The sequence below is a fragment of the Dinoponera quadriceps genome, unplaced genomic scaffold, assembly GCF_001313825.1.
Source record: "Dinoponera quadriceps isolate SergipeBrazil2010 unplaced genomic scaffold, ASM131382v1 scaffold318, whole genome shotgun sequence".
Taxonomy (NCBI): Eukaryota; Metazoa; Arthropoda; class Insecta; order Hymenoptera; family Formicidae; genus Dinoponera; species Dinoponera quadriceps.
The window spans coordinates 64,778-85,115 of record NW_014554417.1 but is presented as its reverse complement, the minus strand read 5'-3'; the positions used below and the strand labels follow the sequence as shown (position 1 = coordinate 85,115).

The window sequence follows — 20,338 nt, the reverse complement described above, 5'->3', positions numbered from 1 at the left end:
ACTGGAAAAGAGGGGGGGGGGGAGGAGGGCAGTGAATAGAGACGAAGAGAGAGAGAGAGAGAGATCGAAGGGACTGACTGTGTCGGGTAGGTGGGGCGGCTTAAAAAACTATTCCCATTCAGTGTTTCCGTTGGAGGTTTAAGCTCGTTATTAGCCCGGCCGCGGCTAAGCAGCGCGCTTCTCTCATTGGCCGGCTACGAAAACAACGATAAAAGGCGATGAGTATTTTATGGGGTACAGTGCGGCACAATGGGACGCCGTGTATGGGCCATTGTCAGGGCATTGTCTGGTCGAACGCAAGGCGAACCTTCTCTCTCTCTCTCTCTCTCTCTCTCCATTTTCCTTTTCCCTCTGTTTTTCTTGTTCTTCCTCTTTCGGTCTCACTCCCTCTCTTTCTCTTTTCTCTCTCTCTCTCTCTCTCTCTCTCTCTCTCTCTCTCTCTCTCTCTCTCTCTCTCTGTCTGCCTCTTTCTCTCTGCCATTCTCCACCTCAAACCGGTCCCGAGCCTCCATTATTTTATTATTTTCAAACACGTCACTTTTTTAGCGAGGCTGCGCTCTCCTTCTCTCTCTCTCTCTCTCTCTCTCTCTCTCTCTCTCTCTCTCTCTCTCTCTCTCTGGGCGTGGCGGTGCACGATGCTGCAAAAAAACATGTTGGAAATCGCAATGGGGCGACCGGCCCTCTTAGGCGTTATTAATGTGGATGGGTGGACGAGTTCGCCGACGGAGGGTGACCTCTCGTCGGGGTCATAGAAGTCGGAGAGTCCGAATTTTCTTTCATGCTCGGGACTGCCGATCTGTGCGCGACGCGGAGGGTACGCGTCAACACACGCAGTTAACTTCCTTCCGCACCGCGTTGTCGATAAATCTTCTCGCACGGGAGACGTATCAGTATTTGGGGGAATGCACGAAATGCCGTCGCGAGACGATGAGAAATCTCTACGCGAACGACCGACCTTATTAAACCATTTCGTGGTTTAATCTCGAGCGAACTTCGCCTTGTTGAGGTATTCATTCCATTGACGTACCTCGAGAGAAGTCACGAAGATTATTGGCGATTAAACTTGAGTCTGGCTTTCGTTAAGGCGAAGTCGATCGAGAATTCTTTAAGGTTCCTATCTCCTCGCCGCAGCCATCTTGATTATTAATATCAGAAGCGAGAAAATATACATTTCATATTCTTGCCTGAAATAATATAAATATAATATAAATTTAGAATAAAAAGATATGTCATATACTGAGAGAAAAATTTTGATCAAAATTGCAAACATTTTAAGATTTGGACCTGTATTAATGTTTATATTTTCTGGCTTCTGATGTATTGTCGATCAAGAGAATCGTGGTGAGAGAACAGAAGAAAGTTTTAATTCATTATAAAGCGCGTAGGAAAACATGGATATTTCGTTTTCTACTATCGTCGACGTACGTTGAATCTGATGAGATTCCACGAGAAGCTTCCCCTCCGATTTTACTGTCTTCGTCAACGTTGGAGTGCGAAGAGAGCAACAATGAAGCATTCTATGTGGCCGGAATTTAGTAAAGTTGTCGAACGCATCGTTTGCGACTGGTAAGAGTAAGCTGACCAGAAATAAATTAATATCTCAAACTTAAAATAATAAATTTTTCAACCAAAACTGTTGCTAACAAAGTGTTCTCTAAAATGGAATCAGTGTATCATCAGTGATTTCGGTGATTTAACACTGCAATCAGTGAGAAAGGATGTAGTTAATAGTAGCTAATGGAATACTACAGATTTCGCGGAGAAATTTTACTTCTGCTAGCTAAAATTAATGAAGTGTAAGACTGTGGGAGTTAAGCGGAGGTGTTTTTTCATTGAAAATTCATGAATACTCACTGATATAGGTGAAATATACTTTATTGATTTAATTGGAAACATTATCACATTATCATTGTGATTCGTTTTGAGAGAACGAACATAAATGAGAGCCTTCAAAAACGCTAGTAGCTTATAGCGAGTTCATATATACACCTTCAACACTCAAAGGGTCAAAAGAATTTAAAATATTATATGTGAACCGGCTTTTGCTTATTTTAATCAAAGAAAAAAGAAGTATCAGTCTTTAAGAGCCAAAGCACGGATTTTTTTGTGTTACTTAATATTAATATTAATATTATCAATATTAATACATATGCGGGAGAATACAATGCTCGGACATATATTAATGCATGCACTGGATTTTTCGCAACGCTTATGGAATAAAAATCTATAGAATAAAAAAATTCCGACTTGGATTAACGGGGAATTATATTAATACAGGAAGTTATATTAATATAGGATTCGAGCATTTGACATGGAAGTTTGATTTTCCTTGTAGAAGCGAGTTGCCAAAATTGTTTACATCACACAAAGAAAACACAATGCAATTCGTTCAAGTTTTGGTTATATGTTTCATCGCTCATTTATTTTATGTATTTACTATCAGATCGCACTTATGTTCAATAATTATAGAAAAAAGTGAAGTATGATTTAAATGACTCGTACGAATTGGGAAATTCTTCCCTACGTGGATCGAAGAATAGCGCGTATATATTAATAATAATAATATTGATATTAAACAGCACTAGAAGATTCGTACTTTGGCTCTTACGATTATGTCATACTTGAAAACTTTGCCGGCAAAATACTGACTTAGTTTTGCAAAGTTTACGTTGTTTGGTTGCACAGAATTATAAATTCGCTGCTTTTACGCAGTAAAGGCACGCGCGAGAATAAATTGGAGTATCGCTCGACGTGTGGCGAAAACGACACAAAATTTCAAAAATTAACATTTCCAGCTGTCAATTACCTAATACAGAAATCCGCAGCTTGCATATATACGGGATGTGTCAATGCTGCAATCAGGGAAATTTCAAAGAACATTTTTAATATCTTTTCCAATAAATTAAGAGATCTAAAAAGATGCGAAAAATTTGCAGACAAGTTTTTATGTATTTTGGTTCTAGATCTCCCGTTAGATATGATAAAACAGCAATGTACATTCATTTCATTCGCATTTATACCGCACTTACATTTACACAAAATTCACGTGTACACTGAAAGAAAGGATTTGTTGATAAATATTACAATTTGATGAACATTTGCCAACCAAATATTTAATTACTGCAACCAAATAATTTAGTTCCGTATACTGTGTATACATTATTATGTAGTTCCGCAAATCGTATATTTAATATACGTAACTAAATTAATTGATTATAATAAACAAGCATTTTATCGGCAAATATTCACCAAATTTTAGTACTTATTACTATATCTTTTTTTCAATGTACAAGATATACAAAAAGAGCAATGTGATAGTGTCAATGTTTATGTAACATAACATTTGAAGGATTGCTTCTACGTTATCGAGGCTTATCAAATTCGTCATCGACTTTGGCATCTTCTTAAAGGCCGACATTGATAGAAAATTATAGTTACTTTCGGCGCCAGACATATTTTACAATTGTAGCAACATGCATGTAAGGTTATTATCACTGACTATAGTGACTCTAGTAATACTTACTAGAAAAATTATTCTTATTATTCCGACTGTTTATGTGGCTAAAAGGTACGTTTGTATATTAACTATAATTTTCTATCAGTAGCTGCTTTAAAAGAACACACGGAAAAAAAATCTAGCCTTAACCAGAAAGAGAACAACCAGATGCGTTCTGGTTGAAGGAAACAGAATTCCTGGTTTTTATGACCTAGATATAGTTCTTGTAACCAGAAATTCTGTTTTCTTCGATCAAAATGCATCTAGTTGTTCCTTTTCTGGTTAATACAACCAAACTTTTTTCTTCCGTGCATGATTTTCACCAAGCCTCATCGAAACTGCGTGTCACGAATAAATACGACACCTCGTCGCGTTTCGCAATACCCCGAGACACGAGCCAAGGTGTCCCATCCCCGCTCTTCCGCTGGCAAAGCAGCCGATTGCACAAATGTCTGGCTATTTACCTCCGCGACGGAGGTGTTGAAGCGTGCGCCGACGAGAGATCGAGCTCCGCCTGAAGCAGTTAAGGAGGGTCCCTCGGCCGAGGGTGTCGGCCGAATTATGCAACACGACGGAATACGACGACGACGACTTAGGCATTCGCTCGCACGTAAATCCTCCGCCGCCCCGCAGGCACAATTCACCGTGAAACAACCCCGGCGAGTTCCATATTTAATCGGCGTAGCCGGTTCGCGTCTCCCAATCCTCGCATGAATTAGTATGAATGTATGACGAGATGCGACGGTGAGGGATAGTTTTGAGCACTGAAAAAAAGTACTATCAAATTCAAATAATATTTATTTGATTTAAGTAAAATAGTTATTGCGATATTCCTTCGCAAATATTTACCAGAAGTAGGAATATAATATTGGTTATGTGCAATATATTTTCTTCGAATAAATAAACATTTATTTGTACGTTTTAAAACAATTGTGACAAATATTAAATTTGTAATATTGGATTTTCAGAATTTAGGGAAATATTTAGTTACTAGATAGAAAAATCTAAATTTAAAACCACTTAGTTTCTTCAATGGAAAAGAAATAATACACAATTTTAACAAATATTCTTTTAAATTCAGAACCACTTTATACTTACATACAATAATTCATCTACAAATTAAGGTATTACTGCGCTCAAGTAATTATTTACTATAAGTTATTAAAATATATTTAAATTAATGAAAATATTACTTGAATTAAGCAGCTGTAAAACAATGAATTACATTTATGTAGTCCTGACATCTTTTTCTGTGCGCGCTTCTTGATCGTTGCGTGGATCGAACGTATATTCATTTCTTCATAAAATGACCACAAGAATCGACTCCTATTGGATAATATTGGACGGTACTTGCAGAATAAGAAACACCATATATATTTACTTATTTATTACGACAACGCACCAAATCTATTGTCCCTCTGCATTATTTTTCTCCGTGGTGTAACGTCATATATATTATTATTTAAATGGAAAACTCAAATCTAATTCTTAATTCAGATCTAAATATCTAACGTGAGACAAGCTTCAAGTAACGACTATCAATACGGGCTTTAGTCTCGTGTTAATAGCTTTTATTTGAAATTTATTTCACGTGAGATACCGAGACTTGAAAACTATAGGTAAGTTTTCCAAATGAATCGCGATTATCAATGCAATGTTACATATATCACATAATATAATTCAATTGAAAAACTCAGATCTAATTCCAAATTAAAATTTGAGTATCTCGCGTGAATCAAGTTTCAAGTAACGATTGCTGATATTAAGACGAATTTTAAAGCCGTTGTTTAATGCGCTACTAAAAAGTACGAAATCTTAAGAGACGAAAACAGCTGCCGGCTTGGTGTTGCACCCTGAAATTTACATTTATTTTCGGAACCGTCTATGCGACGAGCGAAGTTTCGTCTCGTCTGTTTCGCTGATAGAACACGTGAAATTTTCGCGACGATATTACGACGGAAATATGGACGCAGAGGTGACTTCTGCGATCGCATCTCGACGTATAATGTGTGTGTTTATTTGCACAGACAATTTTCAAGGACTTCCGCCGGAAGCAATACCCGCCTTCTTACAAAACCTGCAGAACTCGGCGGGCTACAATATCGCCAAGCCAATCGCGAGGCCGGCAGCTTATCACCCTTATCACAGGCCTAGTCATCAGCCGCCTCAGCGACACTTGCCGCCGAACGCCCATCACACGCTGCAGCAACTGTTCTACAGAGGTCCATACTTGACAGGTAAAGAGAAAGAGGGCAGAAGCGGAGAAAGAAAAAGAAAGAAACATGTGCTCCTAAAAAAATTGTGTATAAGTAGGATTGGTAAAAAAAAAACCAAGTACCATAATTAGAGTAATAAATCTTCTTGATTTAATAGCGATATTGTTGAAACTAATGCATCACACATTGTCTTAATAACTCGAGCATTCAATAACTTTCAATAACATTGCTTTTGAATTAAGATTTATTCGAATTATGGCACTGTCGACTAATTCTATCGATACACTTAGAAAACAATTTTTGGCATTATGCATATAATCACGTAAGTGAAAAAATTACAGTTGGGATAATAATTTTCCTAGTAACCTAGTATCATATAATGTCAATAATAATAACCCTATACGCATATACTGAGAAAAAAATGGTAGGATCAACGAAATGTTGCGCAAACAAATAAGATTTTTTTCAAGCGTAACGTTTAGTCCGCTGAACAAATTATATACTCGTAGTTGTAATAAGTTATCGAGTGATTCAACGATTGCAATTTGATCAGCAACTATATCAATGCAATGTATTGTTGCCCAAACGCAAAATGTATTCACCGGGCGCATTATTTTTTTGAATAGAAGTGACTGTCGATTCCGCCGAATCGACTGTTATTCTTCCTCTGATTACTGTTTCTACGATTATTTTTCGGGTTAAAATCAGAAAGGGATATAAGAATTGGCGCCGAAGATGGCCATAATTTTAGTGGGGTTTCTCTCAGTATATGTGGTCAGTCACAAAAAAATTACCACTCTTTTCTTTCGACGAGTTTCGCGACACATCTCATATTCATTAGGGAAATACATCTTTCCTGAGGAATGCAGAGAAAGAAATTCTTCCATCAGACATTCCATATGCGTTCCGAAATTTATCGAAAAAGTGTTACAACTTTTTGCGGCTAATCATACAACAGCATGTTTTTTTGCGTAGACGCTGTTGTTCCTTGTACTCACGACGCGAGACGCGATATCTCGATATGCGGGATCGATATAGGTGTTGTATTTTATTTCTTTTTTTTCTCTCTCGTTGTCGAGTCTCATGCACTCACTTGTTATTTCGTCCGTGGGCGCGCCCACTCGCTCGCCGGCGCGCACGATACTCCACGTGCCAGTTAATAAACAAGCGCGGACGCGGAAACACGGTCCCGATGAACATTTAAAACCGAAACTTCCGCATATGGCGCCAGTGCGCGTATAAACGCGTGACGGCGGCGGCGGCGGTCCACGTGCGCGCGCGGGGGCATACACACAGGTTTATCGAATATCTTGTTATAGGTAGGCTCGTATGGGACATGGAGTGCATATGAAGTGCAGTGAAAGCACTAGCATATTATGTACATGCTCCGCCACAAGGCAAAATGCACGCATGCAACAAGTGCGTGCAAATATCATCGGTGCAGATAATACCGTCATGCTCAGCTTGGCAATATCGCGCAGACACGATCTGGAGATTCAATTGCCCGTCTGTTATTAGATGACTTTGATACAATCGTGACCGTGTGCCCCCAGTTGGGCGAATTCGCGGGCGAATAAACGCGTGAACACGGTCGTATATATATATGTACGATTTCGCGTTTTTCCCTCCCTCGTGCCGCGCGTTGCTGCCCTCTCGCGTGGGCGTCTTCTCACGTTGTGTTTCACTCACAGCAAAAGAAAAATATTTATAAATATATACGACAAAAAAAAATATATATATATGTCGCGGAATTTTCGGGCGAGTTTGAAAATGTCACGGTTCAGTGACAAGGCGAAATACTCGGTCCTTATATTTTTCGAAAAAATACACACTGAGAGAACAAACTTTTGATATTTGCAACAATAACCCCGCATGAGTTGAAGAATTACACAGTCGGTAGAGTTATTTTCCTAATGTGTTTTATTATAGCGTCAATGAGAATTAACCTTACATGTTGTTACTGCTGTTTATTTAAGTTAAAACCAGAAGAAAATATACTATAGTAGAAATTGAACCTCGTGTGTATGTCTAGCTATGCGGAAATAAAAGGAACTATGCATTTCAGACAATTTAAGGAGCACATAGAGATCGTTGGGTTCATTTTTCTTCACTCAATTTTATTCGCTCAATCCGAAAATCATAATCAAAATAGTTTCAGTATCCGGGAAAATTGTGGGACACATTTCAAACAGAGGAAAACAACAGTTGATTTTATTACATTGTTGAACCATTCTGTGAAGATAAATAAAATAAGTGAAAGTTATTATTGTAGAACGTTTATGAGAAGCGAAATATTATGTATTGGATTAACCCATTAAAGTCCATCTATCCATGACTAGAATAGAATAGTAAGGAGATTAGTATAGAATAGTAAGGTAAAAAAATCAGAATTAAATAGTAAGGTAAAAAAATCAGAATTAAAAATAGTACACTGGAACGTGTGAAAAGCATTTCTGACATAACAAGCACTTTACAAAAATCAATTTTGCGTACCTGCTATACATCATATTCTGTTTCATAAACCTTCTGCAATAATAGCCTTCATTACGAAATCTTATTTATCCCACAATACAAATAAGAATCACGGTTTTAATAGAAACAGATTGAGAGAAATTCATAGACATGGTTCGATAAACTGATAAAATCAACCGTTACTTTCTTCTGTTTAAAATGTGTCTCAAAATTTTTTCTGGATACTAAGACTATTTTAACTATATTTTACGGATTCGGCAAATGAAATCGAGTGAAGAAAAAACGAACCCAACGATCCCGCGTGCCCCCCAAATCACCTAAAATGCATACCTTTTTTTATGTTAGTAATGTAACGCATTTCTCTAGCTAGCTTCTGTAGTTCAGTGGCTAGGTAATGGCTAGATAAATAATTATAAATAAAATTAGCTGATGATTAAACAAAAGAAATTATAGATACGAGATGAAAAATCATAACTAATTGCAATAATGTGTAACATTTATTTCTGTTTTTCTTTCATGACCTCGTAATAATAGTCGTTGTCCTTGTTTAATGATGTCAGAAGCGAGAAAACGCATACCAAAACTTTTTGTGTTATACTTTCAAATAAAAAGATATATCCACAAAATCACATTTGTGATCGATTCAACAAACTTGTAAAATTGGACGAATACTTTTCTTTTACTCGAACAATCAATGAGTAGTAAAATTAACATTGATAAAATCATGAGAAAAGAAGTTGGAAAAGAAGATTCCGTGTCAAGTTAATTTTACGATTATTTATTGATTGTTTGAGTAAGAGAAAAGTGTTCCTTCAATTTTACAAGTGTGCTGAAACGATTACAAATGTCACTTTGTGAGTATATCTTTTTATTTGAAAATATAATGCAAAACATTTTGCTATGCGTTTTCTCGCTTCCGATGTCATTAATGAATGTAGCGGAATATCTTGGAAACGAAGTTCTTTCTACGTTTGCTAACAGCGATCGATTCCCACCTGTCATTCTGTCATTCTACATGCAAAAGTGTTAAGGTGATGTTATTGAAAAGTGAATACCTTATGAGATATTTCATATCAAATAAAACATTAAAGTGTAAAAAATAAAATATCTCGAAAAGTATTCACTTTTCGATAATCTTACCCTTATACTTTTAAATACGGAATGAATAAAGGAATGGATTTATGTAAAAAAAAAATCTATGATTCCATTTAAGTGAAATTGACTTTGGAATGATCTTAAATTATTAACTATACAACGAAGTTAACATCATAAACTTGTGTAGCCCTCCAAACCCTACAACTTTTATCTAAACCATTTTTTTTGTCAATTGTTTGGTTTTCAAGATATTCCACCGTTTTGTCAATTGTTTGGTTTTCAAGATATTCCACCGTTCTCATTAAAATGAGACACTCTGTATATTATGGAATAGAAGTAGCGCATGTAGTTTATTATATTTGATATATAATGACTATAGACAACGGCTAGATTATAAAACCAATTCTAAATTTTAATGAATAATCAGCCAGTAACGAGCTAGAAAATTTAATCTAGTATTAGCTAGTTATCTGTTTAGTTAGTTACTAGCTTTTAACTCAGGCTAACTAAGATACATTTCTACTCGGATAGAGTTGAGGATGAAAATGACTGGAACTTTCCTCACAGTGCGCCCGAATGTTCTCCGCACATCGATACTTTCTGAGATTTATGAGAGTGCGACTTTTCTAATGTTTACTATATTTCCAACCGTGAAAATAGATCGTTTATATCGTGTGCAAATGGTGTATGTGTGTATATGTTGCTTATTCACGAATATGTTAAATTGATAAGCATCGGAACGAAACACTCGGTAACTAGAGTCCAAACGCGGTGTCGAATCACTTTATGCTTTCCATCGACAGTCGCTGGTTCCGGTACTGGAGGTCATCATCCTGGCACACCCGGCGGAGGTGCCGTGTTTCCGGGCGCCATTCAGGGCAGTATTGGCGACTTTTCCGGCACCGGCCTGGTTTTTCCGTGGGCGACGAACGCACGCGGAAAGCCGCGCCGGGGGATGATGAGGCGAGCCGTTTTCTCGGATCTCCAGCGACGCGGTCTCGAGAAAAGGTTCCAGCTGCAGAAATATATTAGTAAGCCGGATCGCAAGAAGCTCGCCGAGAAGCTGGGCCTCAAGGACTCGCAAGTAAGCCGATCGTAGATCTACCAATCCTTTGCACTCGGCATGAATGTTTATTCAATTATTAAATATAACGTGTTATTGAATCTGGTAATATATTGACGCTTCATGATAAAGTTCAATGTTTCCTTGCTTTTCTCAGAATCGAATTTTTTTTTGCTTCATCATTGAATCGTCGGAATGAAACGTTGAATTTATTGCAGAGTGCAAAGGATTAAGATTGTGATTATCGATTGCACGTTAATCAACTTACATCGATTATCGGGGAGCTTCCTTTATATTTTTAAGACTTGAGGGATATTTCAAAGTTAAGTTATTTCAAATATTTTAAATTCGGTTTAAGCGCCAAAATGAATAATGTTTCAAAGATTCGAGTATATAGTTAACAGTAAAATTAATAATATTTCAAACATTCCTAAACGTATCGTTTTTTAACTTTATTATTAAGTCCTTAGAATGAAATGTTGAATTTATTGCAGAGTGCAAAAGGTTAAGACTGAACGCGGATTGCCGATTGAGCATTAATTATAATAACTCGCGCTAATTCTTGGGAAGCTTCCTTTATATTTTTAAGATTCAAGTGTCATTTCAAAACCGAATTATTCTAATCATTTTAAACCCAGTAGTGCCGAAGCTAATAATATCTCAAAGATTCAAGAAGTGTATTTTTAAATGTTTTGGACATATCATATTTTTAATTTTATTATCCAATTGTTCGAACGAAATGTTGAATTTATTGTACAGTGCAAAGGGTTAAGATTAAGGAACTTCTTGTATATTTCTAAAATTCGAGGAATATTTCGAAATTAAATTATTTCAAATATTTCAAGCCCAGTAGTAGCACCAAAATTAACAATATTTCAAAGATTCAACGCCGAGTGCATTCCCAAACGTGTCGTATTTTTAGTTTTATTATCGAGTCTTCGGAGTGAAATGTTGAATTTATTGCAGAATACAAAGGATTAAGACTGGACGCGGATCATCGATTCAGTGTCAATTAGCTCATATCGACTAACTTCCTTCATATTTCTAAGATTCAAGGAATATTTTGCAGCTAAATTATTTCAAATATTTCAAGCTCGGAAGCGCCAATAATATTTCCAAGATTCAATTAATGCAATTATAAACACTTCGGACGTAATTTGCACCGAGCGTTCGCGTCATTTGAATGTCTATGCGAAACGTGGAAATAGTCTGTCCTATTTGTCCTGAGACAATTACGCAATGTTTTTGCGTTCAGCGACTTCGACGAATTAAATTCGGCGATTCGACTCGATCGCTGCGGGACACATCCTTTGTCTTATTTCCCGCGGTATTCCGGGTCCGCGGATCAATTGCGTACTCATTATAGCGCGTATCGAGCCGTATAATTCGATTCCTTGTGATCCAGAATCCTCGCTTTCGATAATCGCATCAGGCATGTCATATGCAGGCAGATTTGCATGCGCGATGATAGGCGGATGTGCTCGCGTTGTATTACAATCGAGAGGCTGCGCCGTGAGCGGATAGGGACCAGTGTAGTACGGTGTTTAATCTCGTGCTTAATGATCTCTCCGCGGACGCAATATAGTGGTTTAAGGCCGGCGCGTAAAACGCGCTAATTTCGGCTGCAATTAAACGGCGAGGCCCCGACGGAAAAATGATTTCGCGAACGATCCGCGAAGGAATCGTCCGTGCATCGTTATTTATTTCTCCGCGCTTTACCGTCGTTCTTCACGAAAATTCGCCAAAAATTCTCTGCCGCGTTCTTCGAAACCTCTTCACGAAAGGGCATGCTGAATTCAATCATGCATAACTGCATCATTAATTCCACATTTCGGGGAGCATTTTCCGCCCGAGTCGAAATTTTGATGCTGTTTCGACGCTCTCAAGGATAGTTTGTGTCTACTTGAATGGCCTATAGATTAATAAAAACCTACTTTGATGACGTTTGGCATTTATTAACCTTCTTTCTCTCGAATCTTTATTTCTACAGATTTAATTTTAACGCAACCTCGAACAACCTATCTCGATGTGAAAGCGGAAGTTTAAGATATCGTCAGGATCAAAATAGAAACTAATTACGCAAGTGTTTCATTTTAATCTGTTACCTTTTTATCTTTAAGGTAGAGATTTTTAAATCTTTAGGGCAAGGTAAGATCGAATCGAAAATATGTCTGAATATGTATGTAACATTATGTATAAATGTTAATATAATTTTTAAGTCATTTTTTCAAGGTCAACTTCATTTTTTTATGGAATTATAAAAATACTGGAGTAAAATTATCGAAAAATGAATGACTTTTTGAGATATTTTATTTTTTATTCCAATATTTTTTAATACAAGATATGAAATAACTCATCAAGTATTCACTTTTTGATAGCTTTGATTACTTTAATATATTTCTTAGAAAGTTTTGTTCGTAAAATGACAGGTGAAACCTGTCACTGTGAGCAAACATAGAAAAATTTTAAAAATAATTCATTACATTTTGCAAATGCATCAATGCATTGCACCAATATGGAATGATTAATATCAGTAATCAGTTTCCATCGTATCATTATGTAGAAAAGTGTTAAGATGATGTTATCTGAAAGTAAATACTTCATGAAATATTTTATATCTTGTACTGAAAAATATCTGAATAAGAAGTAAAATATCTCGACAAATATCCACTTTTTGATGATTTTACCTGAATACTTTGTTTTATATGTAAAATGAACAAAGGAATCGATTTATGTAAAAAAAAATATATGATTCTATTTAAAAAACTAAGGTTAATCTCGAAATATTGACTATACAACGAAATTAAAGTGATCAACTTACAGTCTGTTCCACAAGAAAGTACACGGCAGCATATCAAGAATGTATAACCTAAAAGAAAAGGATTCTAGTATATTAAAGTAGATACAAAAAGGTATTTCAGAATTATTTAATAATGAATTCAGTCGTCTGCATTGTCAATTATAGTTTGGCATCTTCTTGGCATACTTTCGACTAGTTTTTGAGTACATTCAAGCGAGCGCCATAACTTCCTAGTTCTGGTCCATAACTGCTTAAGAGTAAAGATAGGTTTCTTTCTTAGTTTGTGCTTTGCGCAAGGCCATGCATTCTCAATCGGATTCGCATTTGGGGTCGATGCAAGTCAATCCATTGTGGTGATGCAATTTTCAGCTTTCCATTCTGTGCAGAGGATACGACTTCGATGTTTAGAAATATCTTTGTTATCTTCTTGAAACTCTCAATTGTTTATATTTTTTCCACAAAATTTCTCAGCAGATGTCAACAAACATTTTTGATAAATATAGCGCATTTTTTCAGCGTTTAGGTTATCAGTAAACAAATAAAGATAACCAAATCATACCTTATAGGAACACCCTCAAACATGGATCTTAATCGGATGCTAAACTTCCGTTGCTTACCTTCCTTTGACTTTCTGACCTCTTTTGAACTCTGAGCATACGTTAATTTTGATCCTTTTGTACGCAAAACTAAAAACACCGTCTCGTAATGCTTGAAATACTTTGCATTCATTTTGAAAATTTCCAGCCTGACCAAACCATAACGTCGGAATGATAACAAAGCATATACTGTGCAAACAGGTACGGACCAAGCTTTCCAATGTTATAAAGTAGATGGCGCTACGGCCGACCGTTTTGTATTAAGGCCGTACACTTTCTTGTGAAACAGACTATATCCCTCTCTATAAACCCTACAACTTTTATCTAAATAAATTTTTGATTTGACGTTATCCTACGAAGATGAAAAGTACAATAGATTAAAATAGGACACCCTATATTGTTAGAGTTGAAACTGAACTTATTTCTAGTGCTGTTTCACGTTATAACCGCGATCGGTTATCGTCTTCATGGCGCGACGTACTCGAGGAAAGATTGTCCCAAGTCGGAATTTTCATGCTGCTTTGACGCTCTTATTTTACGCCCACTTAGATGGCCTATAGACTAGTGAGAACTTATTTTGACGATATTGACACTTGTTAACTTCTCTCTTGAATCTTTGATTTTGTCGATTTAATTTCAATGCAACCTTGAATAAGTCATTTTAAACCACCGAAACAGTGAAAACGAAAAGAAGAATGTTACGAAAAGGCCTCTTTCTGTTGTATTGGCAAAAGTAAAATAGACATCATTTCTTATGGTTTTTGTGAGGTAAAGAATCCGGACGGTGCCAGTTAAAATTACGTTACATGGCGGGAACATAAAAAATTTAGCTTAAATCGGGAAAACAACGGCAATCGTAGTCATTCGCGGGAGGTTGCTACGCTACATATATTGACGTATACATAAGATGATACATTATGTTTTTACGTGAAATACATAGAATATTTTATTCGAATATTTTACTCGAAAATGCTATATATAGCGAAAATATCAAGCGCAACGGAAAGTTTTCGGATGTTGTCCATTAGATGGGGAAAACCAGCTCAAATATGTTCGCACGAGAACTTATTAATAGTAGATTATTATTATTATCTAAGTAGGCCTATTAAATAAATAGCCTATAGATTAGAATAAAAATCTATTTTGACGATATTGACACTCGTTAACTTCGCTCTTGAATTTTCAATTTTACAGATTTAATTTCAATGCCTCGAACAACGTATTTTGAAGCTAAAGCAGCAGAAATGGAAGTTTAAGACATCGTTAGGATCGAAGTAGGAGTAAATTACATTATTAGAATTGAAATCGAACCTGTTTAGTTGTCTTAGTTATTACTATGTTGTAAAATCAAAAGTTCAGTACACAGAACCAGAATTTCGGGGGGATCGCTTAGTGACGGAGAGTCCATTAGAATTTCGCGAACAGCGAACAATTCACCGACCAGTGACTCCTGCGTGCAGGATAATCGCTGGCTTCTCTCTCTCTCTCTCTCTCTCTCAATAATGGGCCGAGCACCATAATCGAGCAGTTAGGTACGTACCGCGGCGGGAAGGTATTCCGCGGAGAATATATATTGTGCTTAATGACCTTATTAGGGCACTAATTGTCGCTCTAACGAAGTACGAATCCCTCGGCGCCGAAGTGAGAATTTAGTTCCGTCGCGGAGAGCAGACGACAGTGCCGGCTCCATTTAACGGATTGACAGAGACTAATGCTCGATTTCGTCTTGACGGTACAAACCGACCGTTCCTATCGTGCGTTGGAATATCTGTACAAAACGTGACTACGTTCTACGTGCATGTCCAAATAGAGAAAGCCGAGTGAAGTTGGTGCAAGAGTGTGTATATGTCAACCATTTGTTTCGTTCACGTATTTGTTTTGGGAATCGCGAAATGTGTTTCTTTCGGGGAACATACACTGAAAGAAAGCTCACTAAAATTATAGCCATTTTCGGCTTCAATCTAAAAAATAGTTGTAGTAATATGTGTGTAAAGTTCATCACTGACACTGTAGTAACATGTATTAGAAAAATGGCTCTCCTGACTATAATTCTTGGACACATACGGTTATAGTCACAAATATCAAAATTTTCTGTTCTAAGGGTAGGTACTTTTTCTATACTATAAAAAGACGTCCGACGAAAGAACTCGAAGTCAAGTTAAGCGGACTCGCTTTCAAAATTATATGTGGCGAATCAACTGCCTCTATTTTTCCAGTAAAATTTTAGCGTTAGTCTCTTGCATGTGTATAAAACAAGATGAAAATCTCATTGTGTGTAAATTATGCAATTATCGAAGCTGGTGCAATATATTATTGATTGTCTTAATCTTCCAACAAAGATAGAATTACTCATATTGTTATGCAGTTAGGTTAATCTTTTACCTCCCAGTAATCAAAAAGACATTTATATTATTTTTTCTTATCCGATTGTTTTTTTCAGTGTATATTTTGAAAGGAATAATTTGCAATATTTTCTTTCTCTACTGTTTCCTCACAATGAACATATAAATAAAACGCATGTATATTTTAGGCCAATTTAATTCGACTTTCCCTATAAGTCAATTGTAGAAAGATCACAACATTTTTACCTCAATGAACTTCAGACGGAAACGATGCATCTTGTATCCAATAGGAAAATTGATCCTGTGGAAATCGTTAAAAAATAAATTTTCCTATCTTTGAACAGGGATTCGTTGAGAAATATGTTGAAAGAAAAATGTTGCAACATTCTGAGGAAAAAATGTTTTGTATCGGTGACTATAATCGAATACGTAAAACAATTCATATCAGGATTATAATCAGGAGAACCATTTTTCTAGACATTATAGTAAATATTATTACAATGTCAGTGACATTAACTTTACATGCGTATTGCTGCTGCTATTTTTTTAAATTTAAAACTAGAGAAAGATACGGTTGAGGCTACTGAAAACGATTTTAATTTTAATGGTATTTCGCTCAGTGAACGCCCTGAGAAAAAATTTTAGTAGCAATAATTATAATCGCATAAGTGAATAAGTTATAATTGGAAGAAGCGTTTTTCTAGTAGTGTTATCATAGTATCAATAATAATAATCTTACATGCATATTGTTAGTACTATTAGGAGTACAAATTAGTTCGGTTCGTTTTCAAAAGATGGCTCTGGCTGTTATGAATGTTTCATAGTGACTGATTCATAGTAGCTGATTTCGGTGGTTTCAGAGAGGTTAGACATCCGTCAATAATATTCAGTTTATATCGCTTTGAGTTTCATACAAAACCCCTATTTTTTACTTTGTTGAATATGTCAAATTTTGTGTTAACTAAGCAGCATTTGCGGGAAGTTTTAGTTTTCTGCTTTAATTGGAAGAAAAGTGCAGCTGAAGTGCATCGAATGCTTGTAGAAGTTTATGGTGACAATACTCCAACTGATAAATCATGTAGGGAATGGTTTCGATGTTTCAAGAATGGTGATTTCAGCGTTGAAGACAAGCCTCGCTCTGGAATCGCCAGCCAAAAAAATTATATTTTACCACATGCGGTAAAATATAATTTTTTTGGTCGGCGATTCCATTACGGGCCATCGGTATAGGCTACAATTGATTCGTTTGAGCCGTGCATTACGAGAAAAACAGCCGGAATACGAGCAAAGACATGACAAAGTTATTCTTCTGCATGATAACGCTCGGCCTCATGTCGCAAAAGCCGTAAAAAATCATTTGGAAACGTTCAAGTGAGATATTTTACCGCACCCGCCGTATTCACCGGACATTGCTCCTTCTGATTACTGGTTGTTCCGACGGATGCAGCACGATTTGGCAGGTTCACTTCTTTCGCAGAAATCGAAAATTGACTCCTAACTTGGATCGCCTCAAAAGACGAGACATTTTTTCGAGATGGAATTCGAAAATTGCCTGAGTGGTGGGAAAAAATAGTAGCCAGCGATGGATAATATTTTGATTAATTTGTTCATTAATTTTGTTCTGAAATAAATACATTTTTGACCACAGAAAACGGACCGAACTAATTTGTACTCCCAATATTTTTTAGGTTGAAATCAGAAGAAGACGTAGAAGTAGTAGAGAGATCGAAAACAACCATAATTTTAGTGAGATTTTTCTCAGTGTACGTAATCCGCCTAATTGCGCAATGAAGTACACCGATTTCGAAAACGATCAGGCAATCGTGGCTCATTAAATCGCTCGCTCATTTGTTCGGTACACACCGGTAATAATAATAATAATAATCCATAACTGTATATAAGCCGCATGTAATCGTTTCAACGTCGTTAATCGAGAACCTGATCGAAAAAGGGAGAGAGAGAGAGAGAGTGAGAAGGGGGGAGGCTCGGGTGTAATGAAAGAGTTGCGCGTTACTTCGGTATTTAAAACTACAGAATGCGTTTAATTCGCTCGTTCACACACGGAGACACAAGATTTCTCGTTGAACGTTTTGCAGTAATATTAAATATTCGATATCGTCGTGCAATTTAGCGGCGCGCGTAGTTTATCCCGCGTTTGTAAAGACTCTCCTCGAGCATTACAGTGCCGTGGTACCTGTTGCTGGAAATAATAATTATAGTCGCGACACGGAGCTGAAAAAAGACGCGGGAGTTCTATCGGACCTCGAAAATTCGCCGATGCTCGAGACAACCCGGCTGCTTCGAGCTCTTCGGAACTTCTCTCTGGGCGTAATCTCGGTCCTCAGGTGGGAAGATGTGTTTGATCGAACGTACGCCGTTTTCGACCGCGCGATCGTTAGCATTATTCCCGCTTTAAAAGCGATATTTGTCTTAATATATTGTGGAATATACAAGGTGAGACGATAACTATTATATTACCTTGAATATCTACGAAAAATATAATTATTTTGTTAATGCGATTAGATGATGTTATTACCATTAGATGAGGATGGAAAAATGTATATTTACAGAAGATGGTCGAAATGATGACCATCATCGGTGCAATTTCTATTAGACAGATTCTTTTCCGTTCTTTCATATTTCGAAGATATTCAAGATGATAATTAATTAGTTTAGTTATTACCTTACTCTATATAGTTGTATAAACCGAATATATAATTATATTTTATTTAAATTTAACACATACAGTTAATGAATGTTATTTATTAAAACGTTGTCACTTATGTAGAGGTAGTAAACGGAACTTGCAAAAGTACCGCGTTTCAACCCCTTGAAGAAGTGAATTAACGTTCTGGTCATCAATACTTCAGAAACTAAGGATGTTGATTCATGTCGTCCACAATGTGTTAACATATTGTCAATTAAAACATTGTCGCAAGTTACACTTTGTTAGACTTTGAATGCCATATATTTATTGTGAGATGTGCACAATAGTACATCTCGTCTTAGACTTTTACAATTCTCGCAATATAAGGATCGATATAATGAGATCTAAAAAGAAAACAGATTATTTTCCTGCGGAATAATTAAAAATCCACGATTTAATTTAATTCTAGACGCGTATATTATTTACTTTGTTGCATCGAAGCTTTATAGACTGTACAACCGATTTTTTAAATATAATTATTATAATTATACTTTGTATGTAATTTAATTGGACGCGGCAATATTATAATACCAGTCATCAGCTGACTATCAGAGCAATGTATTACCATTATTAACCATTTTTTCTCAGTATAAATCAATTTTAATCTTTTTACGGTGTTATGTCGAGTTTATCTCGATATCACGTTCTATTTCAGTCGATTCTATAAAAAATCAACTTCGTATTCATTAATTTTATATGTATAATGTTATAATGTATCTAATTGCATGTATCTAATTACAGTATTCAGATATCTTTTGTGTATCTTTATCTATAACATAATATAGTTACATTTTTCATTTCAATAACTATATTTGTAACTTTATTTATACTATATTTATAATTATATTTGTAACTATTGTTAACCGTATATCACCAAAGTTGGAGGTACACATACATTGCAATACATTGCCGCGTACATAACTATTGTAAATTGCAGACTTTTAATGTTATTTCAAAAAATTCAATGAAAAATATTTTTCTAATCAGCGGCTTATATTTATTAAAAGCTATTTACAATCATAAATGGAACTTTATGCAGATATGTATTATATTTTTTGTTTACTAAAGCTATTAGAAAGAAAAAATTGTTTAATGGACATTGTTTAATGGACATCTGGAGAAAACCCAAAAACAGCCTTATTGATTTTTGTTCTTTTTGCTTAGATCAAATAATGTTTATTTGATGCAAATAAAATATTTTCCAAGTAAATTATTGAAGTAAAATATTTACTTGGTCCGAATGCATTTATTCAATCTAAATAAAAATTTGCTAAGAAGTATTAGAGCAATTATTTACTTGAATTTAACATTTTCTTCCGTGAACACGATATTATCGAGAAGTGAATGAATTTCTTTGGATCAGTTAGGAAGTAACATCGGAAGCAATTCAGATCGCAAAAGATCAAATATAGATCAAATCAGATTATAAATACCGCTCTAACATGCATATTATGTTATACGAGGTCTGTTCAAAAAGTATCGCGAATTTTGTGTTTTTTCAAAAATTATTTATTTATTCATGAATATCTATTTTGTCTCCTTCAAAGTAAT

General features: G+C 35.9%; 1 protein-coding gene across 1 annotated transcript in view; it reads left to right on the top strand.

Moving 5' to 3' along the window:
* The window catches only part of LOC106748285, an 81,618-nt gene that overhangs the window by 7,212 nt on the left and 54,068 nt on the right, over positions 1 to 20,338 (top strand). The window contains exons 2-3 of the mRNA XM_014626675.1: positions 5,524 to 5,733; positions 10,083 to 10,363. Coding sequence (XP_014482161.1) covers positions 5,524 to 5,733; positions 10,083 to 10,363 — 491 coding nt within the window. The remainder of the gene's footprint in view (positions 1 to 5,523; positions 5,734 to 10,082; positions 10,364 to 20,338) is intronic.